The sequence below is a fragment of the Quercus robur genome, chromosome 5 (assembly GCF_932294415.1).
Source record: "Quercus robur chromosome 5, dhQueRobu3.1, whole genome shotgun sequence".
NCBI lineage: Eukaryota > Viridiplantae > Streptophyta > Magnoliopsida > Fagales > Fagaceae > Quercus > Quercus robur.
In genome coordinates, this window is record NC_065538.1 from 28,328,567 (window position 1) to 28,339,204 (window position 10,638).

At 49.9% G+C, this 10,638-nt stretch overlaps 2 protein-coding genes across 2 annotated transcripts; one reads left to right on the top strand and one right to left on the bottom strand.

Moving 5' to 3' along the window:
* The first annotated feature begins 1,173 nt into the window (after positions 1-1,173).
* LOC126728056 (uncharacterized) lies at positions 1,174-2,610 on the top strand. Its single transcript, XM_050433937.1, has 2 exons — positions 1,174-1,587; positions 1,891-2,610. Exons 1-2 carry the CDS (start codon positions 1,174-1,176, stop codon positions 2,608-2,610), a joined length of 1,134 nt encoding a protein of 377 aa, XP_050289894.1.
* Positions 2,611-7,790: 5,180 nt separating this feature from the next.
* On the bottom strand, positions 7,791-9,023 carry LOC126728057 (uncharacterized). Its single transcript, XM_050433938.1, has 2 exons — positions 8,360-9,023; positions 7,791-7,900 (listed from the first exon to the last, which is right to left on the bottom strand). The coding sequence occupies exons 1-2, from the start codon at positions 9,021-9,023 to the stop codon at positions 7,791-7,793; spliced, it is 774 nt and encodes a 257-aa protein (XP_050289895.1).
* Between the last annotated feature and the right edge of the window lie 1,615 nt (positions 9,024-10,638).

Sequence of the window (10,638 nt, forward strand, 5' to 3'; positions counted from 1 at the left end):
GGAAAAGTAGTTCCTTGGCATTTAATGCGGCAGTTGTGGTTGCCCCCCTTCCTGGACGCCATGCACCATTCCTTCGTATTGAGTGACCTTTCGCCAGGTTGGAGGTGCGAATTTGACACTCACTTGGCGAGTCCGAGGAGGTACTCCTCCTCGGACGCCCCTAAACAGGCCCGGCCCATCATAGTTAGGATGGGATATCCTGCGCCCCCTGCCTTTTCTTCTTATCGTGGTTGGGCTTGGTACATGAACTACGGCCCAACATTCGCTGACAGATTTTATCCCCCACACCCTTAATTTAAAGAAATATATCCTAATAAATAATATAAAATTAATTTACTAATTAGTGAGAGTAGCCCTTGGCACAATCACGGATTCTACGCTCAACTTTTATTATATAATATATGATATGATATGATACGATTCATGAGTTATGTGGTATTTTAAGTTTAAAACAATTTGATGATATGCTTTTAGTTTTATTTAAACATTTGTTAAATATTATCCCTTAATTTAAGGAAATATATCATAACAAATAATAGAAATTAATTTACTAATTAGTTGTTCTTAAGATGTTGATAATAGATTTTTTACTTAGAGTAGAAGTCAAAAAATTGTGTATATATATATTAGAAAGAAACCATGGGTTTTTGTATGGGATTTAAGTTTAGAATATTTGATAATAGACTTTTAGTTTGAATAGAATTTAAATTTGTTGTAGTTTAAATGATATATTTTTTTTATCTAAATTAAAAAATTGCTAAATTTTATCCCTTAATTTGAGGAATTATATAATAACAAATAATATAAAATTAATTTATTAATTCATTGTTCATAAAATATTGAAAATAGACTTTTAGTTGAAGTAGAAATCAAAATGTGAATTTTTTTTTAGAAAAAAAAGGCAGCCCCCATGGGCATGCTACCAAGGTCAGGGCATGCTGCAACCAAGGCCAGGGCATGCTGCAACCAAGGCCAAGGCAGCCCCTATTGGCAGGCCGCTAAGGCCGAGGCATGCTCACGTGCATGTTGCCAAGGCCATGACAGCCCCCATGGCCAGGCAGGTAGGCAAGGCCATGACATGCTTGCGTGGGCACGCTGGCATGCCCTTAGGGGCACGCAGCCAAGGCCCTAGCTTGCATGCTGCTTGAGAGGCAGTGGCAGCACAACGTGGGCATGTGGGCGAGGCCTTGGCCTTGGGTACTGCATGCTCTAGCCTTGGCAGCATGCCTGTGGGGTACTGGTTTGGTCATCGCACAGCCTGATATCAACGAGGACACCGAAGAGGAAGAAGGGATGGACCTCCAGCCGAGGACTGGCCTCAGGGGTCTCCTATCCAACAGGTCCAAAGGGCAGACCTCTAAGGAACTCCCGAAAGGGCAGGTTGTCTCCAAATCCCCCGCTCCTCCTCCCCCTCCCTCGTCGGGCGCGGCACTGAAGCCTATGCCTAACCTAAGGCGAAAAAGGCCTGTAGAAGAGGCGGAGGAGGGAGAGGTTGCCCGTGAGAAAGCCGGGCCTAAAAAGAAGGGCAAGGAAACGAAAGAGCCCCGAGAAAAAAGAACCAGGTCCACTGAGAGCCGAGATGAGGCGGTCACTCAGAGGGGACCACGAACATGGTCTCCTCGGATCGAGCTAGATGGCGCTCCAATCCTCTGGGATGCGACCCTATGGGAGTCCCAGCGTGAGCAAGCTTCGTTCATGGCTGAAGCGTTGCAGCAGCCTCTACTCTTGCCCCGTGATATGGAAGGCCTCAGGAAGATTCGCCAGCTAGAGCTTTTCATGTCACTGAAGAGGGACATGGCTGTGGTAAGTGGAATCTTCTATCTTATCTTCGTGTTGAGAACCCTCTTATCGTCTTATCTTGGTATCGTCTTCATTTCCGTCTGAGTGCAGGTCACCCAACAAATTTATGTTGCTGAGGAGTGGGCCAAGCAGGCTCGTGAGGATGCGCATAAGGAGGCTCAGTCCCGTGCTACAGCTGAGAGGGCCGCGAGCGATCTCAAACGAGATCTTGATCGTAAGGATCATGAGCTGAAAGAAATAAAGAAGGCCAATGCGAGTGCAGAGGCTGGCCTGAAGACTGCTGAAAAGCAAACCGAAGAGCTGCGCAAGCAGCTCCAACACTCTGAGGAAAAACTGTCAGCGGAGCAACAAGCGGTTTCGGAGCTTAAGGCTGAGCTTGCAAGGGCAAAGGAGGAAGCCCGCTTGTCCAGGGAGGTTGCCGAGAAGGCTGTGGCGGCTTCGTATGAACGTGGGGTTCACGATACTGAGGAAAGATTGACCGAGGAAGTCGCCACTCTCTGCAGGGATTATGTCACCTCGACCTGGGGATTGGCCATGGATAGGGCAGCCGTCCCCGCAGATTCTGATCTCAGGAAAGCTGAGAACATCTTTTACCCTGCGGAGATACGTGAGACTCCTGGGGAGGTCGCCTCCACTGAGCTTCTTCCAGCAGATCCCCCCGTTCCCGAGACTGGAGGCATGGAGCAAGCTATGCAGGGCCAGTCACCCGAGGACAGTCTTCGCATCAGCGAGATCCTTGCCCAGGCCCAGGAGATCGCCCCGGAGAACCCAGCAGTGGATGATCAGCCTGCCCCAACTAAGGGCCCTTAGGGACGTAGAATAGGAATCCGTCTGTCCCGCTTTTGTACTTTGTTTTGTTTGATCCTTGCTAATATTTCTGAACTGAATTACTTTGAACATGATATGACAAAAGTTATTTAATTACATATACCGCTGCTTTACTTTATTTTGTTTTCATCATGAATGAATATCGGTCTTAAAGTCAAACAATAATGAATGAAGACGTTAGAATTGCGACACTTTGTAGTTGAGCAACAACGATTACAATGCTGATTTTTCCCAAGTCCATGGCTAAGAATCCGCGCAGGACTTGGGCTCCCTTTAACGCTTTTCGTGAATCATGAACGGTTAACCCTTGATGAAAGAATTGTGTGGTTAATTTCCCCCAAGTCTGTGGTCCGAGGAGCCATGCAGGACTTGGGTTCGGTTTAACACCTATTGAAAATTGCTGCGTGGTTAATTTCGCCCAAGTCTGTGGTCCGAGGAGCCATGCAGGACTTGGGTTCTGTTTAACACTTATTGAAAATTGCTGCGTGGTTAATTTCGCCCAAGTCTGTGGTCCGAGGAGCCATGCAGGACTTGGGTTCTGTTTAACACTTATTGAAAACTGCTGCGTGGTTAATTTCCCCCAAGTCTGTGGTCCGAGGAGCCATGCAGGACTTGGGTTCTGTTTAACACTTATTGAAAACTGCTGCGTGGTTAATTTCCCCCAAGTCTGTGGTCCGAGGAGCCATGCAGGACTTGGGTTCTGTTTAACGCGTATTGAAAATTGCTGCGTGGTTAATTTCCCCCAAGTCTGTGGTCCGAGAAGCCATGCAGGACTTGGGTTCTGTTTAACGCGTATTGAAAATTGCTGCGTGGTTAATTTCCCCCAAGTCTGTGGTCCGAGGAGCCATGCAGGACTTGGGTTCTGTTTAACGCGTATTGAAAATTGCTGCGTGGTTAATTTCCCCCAAGTCTGTGGTCCGAGGAGCCATGCAGGACTTGGGTTCTGTTTAACGCGTATTGAAAATTGCTGCGTGGTTAATTTCCCCCAAGTCTGTGGTCCGAGGAGCCATGCAGGACTTGGGTTCTGTTTAACGCGTATTGAAAATTGCTGCGTGGTTAATTTCCCCCAAGTCTGTGGTCCGAGGAGCCATGCAGGACTTGGGTTCTGTTTAACACGTATTGAAAATTGCTGCGTGGTTAATTTCCCCCAAGTCTGTGGTCCGAGGAGCCATGCAGGACTTGGGTTCTGTTTAACACGTATTGAAAATTGCTGCGTGGTTAATTTCCCCCAAGCCTGTGGTCCGAGGAGCCATGCAGGACTTGGGTTCTGTTTAACACGTATTGAAAATTGCTGCGTGGTTAATTTCCCCCAAGTTTGTGGTCCGAGGAGCCATGCAGGACTTGAGTTCTGTTTAACGCTTATTGAAAATTGCTGCGTGGTTAATTTCCCCCAAGTCTGTGGTCCGAGGAGCCATGCAGGACTTGGGTTCTGTTTAACGCGTATTGAAAATTGCTGCGTGGTTAATTTCCCCCAAGCCTGTGGTCCGAGGAGCCATGCAGGACTTGGGTTCTGTTTAACACGTATTGAAAATTGCTGCGTGGTTAATTTCCCCCAAGTCTGTGGTCCGAGGAGCCATGCAGGACTTGGGTTCTGTTTAACGCTTATTGAAAATTGCTGCGTGGTTAATTTCCCCCAAGTCTGTGGTCCGAGGAGCCATGCAGGACTTGGGTTCTGTTTAACACGTATTGAAAATTGCTGCGTGGTTAATTTCCCCCAAGTCTGTGGTCCGAGGAGCCATGCAGGACTTGGGTTCTGTTTAACACGTATTGAAAATTGCTGCGTGGTTAATTTCCCCCAAGCCTGTGGTCCGAGGAGCCATGCAGGACTTGGGTTCTGTTTAACACGTATTGAAAATTGCTGCGTGGTTAATTTCCCCCAAGTCTGTGGTCCGAGGAGCCATGCAGGACTTGGGTTCTGTTTAACACGTATTGAAAATTGCACAGTAGAGCGACATCAAGTAAAATATTCTTCATTAATAAAAGTACCTTTTCAGGTTATTTACATTCCATGGACGTGGCACTACACGTTCGTCCAAGTCTTCCAAATAGTACGCTCCAATGCCAGCCACAGAGGTGATACGGTATGGACCCTCCCAGTTTGGCCCGAGTTTTCCCCATGCAGGGTTCCTCGCATTGCCCAGGACTTTCCTCAGCACTAGGTCCCCAGGCGTCAAGGGTCTCGACTTCACCTTGGCGTCATAGCCCCGCTTGAGCTTTTGTTGATACTGAGCTAGGTGTACCATCGCGCAATCCCTTCTCTCTTCAAGGAGGTCCAAGCTTTTCCCTAGAAGCCCGTTGTTAACAATAGGGTCGAATGTAGCAGTCCTCTGGGAGGGAAAATTTATCTCTAATGGGATGACGGCCTCGGCCCCGTAGGTCAACGAAAAGGGGGTTTCTCCCGTGGATCGGCGGGGCGTGGTGCGATACGTCCACAAAACATGGGCGAGTTCTTCAACCCACCTCCCTTTCGCGTCGTCCAACCTCCTCTTCAGCCCATTCACTATGGTTTTGTTAACTGCCTCGGCTTGTCCGTTACTCTGCGGATAGGCTGGTGTAGAGTACCTGTTGACAATCCCCAATTCACTGCAATACTCCCTAAAGGCCTTGCTATCAAATTGCAGGCCATTGTCCGAGATTAGGGTGTGTGGGGTGCCGAATCGGGTGACAATGTTTTTCCAGATAAACTTCTTGACATCAACATCCCTAATGTTTGCCAGCGCCTCAGCCTCAACCCATTTCGTAAAGTAATCGGTGCCGACGAGAAGAAACTTCTTGTTCCCGGCAGCTTTGGGGAACGGACCTAATATGTCTAGGCCCCATTGTGCAAATGGCCAAGGGCTGGACAATGGGTTAAGTACCCCACCCGGCTGATGTATATTCGGAGCGAACCGTTGGCATTGGTCACACTTCTTCACATATTCCAAAGCCTCCTTATGCATGCTCGGCCACCAGTAACCCAGCGTCATAGCCCTGTGGGAGAGGGACCGGCCCCCCGTATGGCTTCCACAAATCCCCTCGTGCAACTCCTCCAGAATGAGTTCAGTAGCAGCTGGGTGCACGCACAGCAAGTATGTCCCCGAGAATGAACGCCTGTAGAGCTTGGAGTCCTCGGACAACCAGAATCGAGGAGCTCTCTTCCGGATTTTGTCGGCCTCGACTTTGTCGTCCGGTAAGGAATCGTTCTTCAAGAATTGGACAAGAGGGTCCATCCAGCTTGGCCCCTCACCGACGTTGTGTACCCGAATACCGTTAGCCTCCTCTTCCGTGGGGCGGCAGAGGTCCTCGACCAAAATAACCCGCGGAAGGGGCTGAGCCGAGGATGTGGCCAGTGTTGCCAGAGAATCGGCGTGGGTATTCCCGCTTCTGGGTATATGCGTTAAACTGAGGTCGTCAAAGTGGGCACATAGGCGTTTAGCTCGGGCAAGATACCGTCGCATTCTTTCATCTTTCGCCTCCAATTCCCCGATTACTTGCCCCACTATGAGTCTCGAATCCGAGAATATGCTCGCGCATTTCCCACCCAGCTTTCGGATCATGGACATCCCCTCCAGCAGTGCCTCATACTCAGCTTCGTTATTCGTTGCTGGGAATCCCAGTCTCAACGACTTCTCCAAGGTTATACCTTCGGGCGAGATTAGAACGAGCCCCACTCCGGAACCCTTTTGGTTTGCTGCACCATCAATATATACTTTCCACTTATCGTGTTCTTGCACAGAAATCGCGCTGACCAATCTCCTATCGTCGTTCGGTGATCCCTGCACTTCCACCCCTTCCAAGGTTGGCTCCGCAAATTCAGCTACCAGGTCGGCAAGGACTTGACCTTTTATGGCGGTGCGTGGCATATATCTGATGTCAAAGGCGCTCAAGATGGTTCCCCATTTAGCTATTCTCCCAGTGTAGTCGGCGCTACGGAGCACTGATTTCAATGGAAGTTGGGTTAGCACAACAACTGTATGCGCCTGAAAATAGTGGGGAAGCTTCTTTGTAGCTTGCACGACAGCCAATATTGCCTTTTCGAGGGGGAGGTACCGGGTCTCTGCCTCCTGTAGCGACTTGCTTACGTAATACACGGGCCGTTGCATGCCGTTGTCCTCTCGGATCAGTACTAGGCTAACCGCATGATCGGCGACTGCGATGTATGCATAGAGCACCTCGTCGGCCTCGGGACTGGACATGATCGGAGGTCGGGCGAGGTACTCCTTGAGCTGTTGGAATGCTACATCACACTCCTCAGTCCACTCGAAACCCTTCCACTTGTGCAACAGGAGGAAAAAAGGTCTGCATCTGTCCGCCGAGCGGGAGATGAAACGGTTCAAAGCTGCTATCATGCCGGTAAGCTTCTGGACTTCTTTGGGATTCCGAGGAGGCTGCATACTATGAATGGCCCTTATTTGGTCAGGGTTAACCTCAATCCCCCGATGGGTTACCATGTAGCCAAGGAATTTCCCCGATCCCACTCCAAATGAGCACTTGGAGGCGTTCAGTCGCAGCTTGTACCTTCTCAGAATGTGAAACACCTCGTCAAGGTCCCTGATGTGCTCGGTCACCAGTTTACTCTTTACTACCATATCGTCTATATACACCTCGACAGTTTTTCCCATCTGCTGTTCAAACATCCTAGTCATCATCCTTTGATAGGTCGAACCGGCATTCTTTAGGCCAAAAGGCATCACCTTGTAATGATAGTTACCAATTGGGGTGACAAAGGCAGTTTTTTCCTGGTCTTCCGCGGCCAAGGATATCTGATGGTAGCCCTGGAAAGCGTCCAAGAAACTCATTCGGGGATGCCCGACAGTTGCGTCGACCAGTCGGTCTATCCGCGGCATTGGGAAAGGATCCTTTGGGCAAGCCTTGTTTAAGTCCGTGAAGTCCACACAGACTCGCCATTTCCCGCTCTTCTTCTTCACCACGACTGTGTTCGCCAACCATTCGGGGTAGAACACTTCCTTGATAGCCCCAGCTCTTTTCAATTTTGCTACCTCCTCCCTCACAGCGTCTGCATGCTCCCTTGATGGGCGCCGAGGGGGCTGCTTCTTTGGGGTAATGGCCGGATTAACGTTAAGGTGATGGCGTATTAGGTCTGAGTCAACCCCAGGTGCTTCATAAGGATCCCAAGCGAATACGTCCTCATTTCGGCGCAGGAAATTAATCAGCGCCGACTTCTACTGTGCTGGTAGCTCCGAGCCGATCTGGAAAAATCTCTCGGGGTCTGATCCGACGAACACTTTCTCCAGCTCTTCGCAACTCACTTCCATGGCCGGTCCTTCATTACCTGTAGATAGGACCGGGGTTCTTGATTGCTATAAGGTATTCCCGGTTGAAGTGGAGGGCACGTTGCTTAATTGTCGAGCAATTGCCGACACCATGCATCGCCTGGCCATTCCTTGATCCCCCACTATCTCTTTGATTCGGCCCTCTGACGGATACTTCACTTTCTGGTGCAGGGTAGACGACACAGCCCCTAGCGTATGAAGCCATGGCCGTGCCACAATAGCTGTGTAGGGTGAGTATGCGTCCACCACGATGAAGTCCACTTCCACTACTTCTATGTCTGTTTGCACAGGCAATCTGATCATGCCCTTCGGGATGACAATTTTTCCCTCAAAACTAAGCAGGGGAGCATCGTATGGAGACAGGTCTTCCTGCTTTAAATTCAGCCCCTTATACAAGTCTGGGTACATCACCTCCACGGCGCTACCCTGATCAACTAACACCCTCTTCACGTCATAACCTCCTATTCTGAGCGTCACGACTAGGGCGTCGTCATGGGGCTGAATAGTTCCCTCCTTGTCCTCCTCCGTGAACCCAATTAATGGCGGGGCCCTCCCTCTAGCACTCCTGGATTCCCTTCCACCTGGCTCTGCCGGGGACTTGCCCACTAACATTACTCTGAACGGGCCGGAACCGGTTCTCCCAGGTGCGGCAAGAATGACATTTATCGTGCCTATTGGTGGCCTCAAAGCGCTTTGCCTGGTATCGACATTTGATTGCTCAGGGCGTTGCAACAGATGCCTTAGCTTTCCTTCTTGGACAAGCCGATCCAAATAGTTTTTCAGGTTCCTGCATTCGTCAGTAACGTGACCAGGCTCTTGGTGATACGCACAATATAGATTCTGATTGCGTCTTGAGGAGTCGCCCGCCATCTTATTCGGCCATTGGAAAAAGGGTTCATGCTTTATTTTCTCCATGATCTCGTGTAATGGCTCTTGGAACACGGCGTGGACTACTTGAGCCCCTGTGGATCTCGATTGTTCCGTATAATCTCTTCTCGGCTTATTGCTGCTACTGAAGTGGTCCGACCTGGAGTCCCTTCTCTCCTGAGGGACAAACTTCGCCTTTCCCTTCCCGGTTTCCTGGTCCTCTTCGACCTTTTTATACTTGTCTATCCTGTCCATGAGTTGCCGAACGCTGGTGGCTGGCTTCCCCGTAAGAGACTTTCTTAAGCCATGCTCTGTCGGCAAGCCCCTTTTAAAGGCACTGATGGCGACGTCATCGTGACTTCCTTCTACCTCGTTGTGCACCTCCCAATATCTGTCCGAGTAGGCCTTCAGCGTTTCTCCTTCTCGCATGGACAGAGATAAAAGGGAATCGAGGGGCCGAGGGACTCTAGTGCTGGTGATGAAGCGGGAGTCAAAGGCCTGCGTCAACTGTTTAAAGGAGTCTATGGAGTTTGGTGGGAGGGCATCAAACCATCTCATGGCCAGGGGCCCCAGGCTGGAGGGAAACACTTTACACATTAACGCCTCGTCCCTGGAGTGGACGGCCATCCTTTGGTTGAACTGGCTCACGTGCTCCACTGGGTCAGTTCGACCATTATACAGGGTAAACGTTGGCTGATTAAATCGCCGAGGGAGCACCGCCCGCTCTATTCTACGGGTAAATGGCGACTGGGAGATCCGATCCAGGGCCTTGCTCATGGCGTCATTGACTAAGCCTTGGTAAGGTGGGCTTTTGCGGTCGTGTTTGTGAGGCCTCTCTTCCTCATAGGAGAACGTCTCGCTCGGAGGGGTCCTCGTCCTTCGTCTGTATTCATCATCCTCACCACTGCTAGTATCCGAAATGGGCAAAGGACGTTTTTGCTGGGCTCGCCGCAGCCTTTTCTTCAAATCCTCTATCTCTTGCTGTAGAGCCTTCTGCTCGTTGTGCTGGTGGGACGCATGATCTTTCCCTTTCGAGCAACTTCTACTCGTGTGAGCGGTGTTCACACTGCCCTCTCGTTGATCATTTTGGTCCTTTGCTCGTTCAAGGTTTACAAAGTTGTCCTGTCGTTGAGATTCTGTACGTCCGGTTTGGCGCGGACCTGATCCTTCCATCCCTTGCTGTTTCGCTTATCGAGACACAAGTTCTTCCCACAGACGGCGCCAATTGTAGGGGCACGATTTTGGGGCTCTAGCCCAACAGGCGGGTGATTCTGGCCCAAAAGTCCCTCAACAATGAATTTGTAGAGAGTAGGTTACAGAACTAGTTCTTGACAGAGGAAACGCAGTTACGACCATGCCATGCAACCAGTTAAACGTAAGGATATCCCTACGAACTTTTGGAGTAATGGTCCCTGGGGCTGTTTCTTATACTTCTATCTCTTTTCTCGTTCTCTATCTTTCTCTTCCTTCTCTATCTTTTTCTTCCTTCAGCTTCCGATCCCTTTTCCATGGGGATCTTCTTCTCTTATATAGCATCCTTCCTAAGATTATGACCCTACACTTGTCAACCATCTGACCTTCCACTTGAGTGCCTGTCCCATAGGCCATCCTTTTTCTTTTCTGTGAGTTGCACTGGCCAAGATGATTCTGCCTTTCTGTCCCTTCCACATTAATGCGGCTGGAAAAGTAGTTCCTTGGCATTTAATGCGGCAGTTGTGGTTGCCCCCCTTCCTGGACGCCATGCACCATTCCTTCGTATTGAGTGACCTTTCGCCAGGTTGGAGGTGCGAATTTGACACTCACTTGGCGAGTCCGAGGAGGTACTCCTCCTCGGACGCCCCTAAACAGGCCCGGCCCATCATAGTTAGGA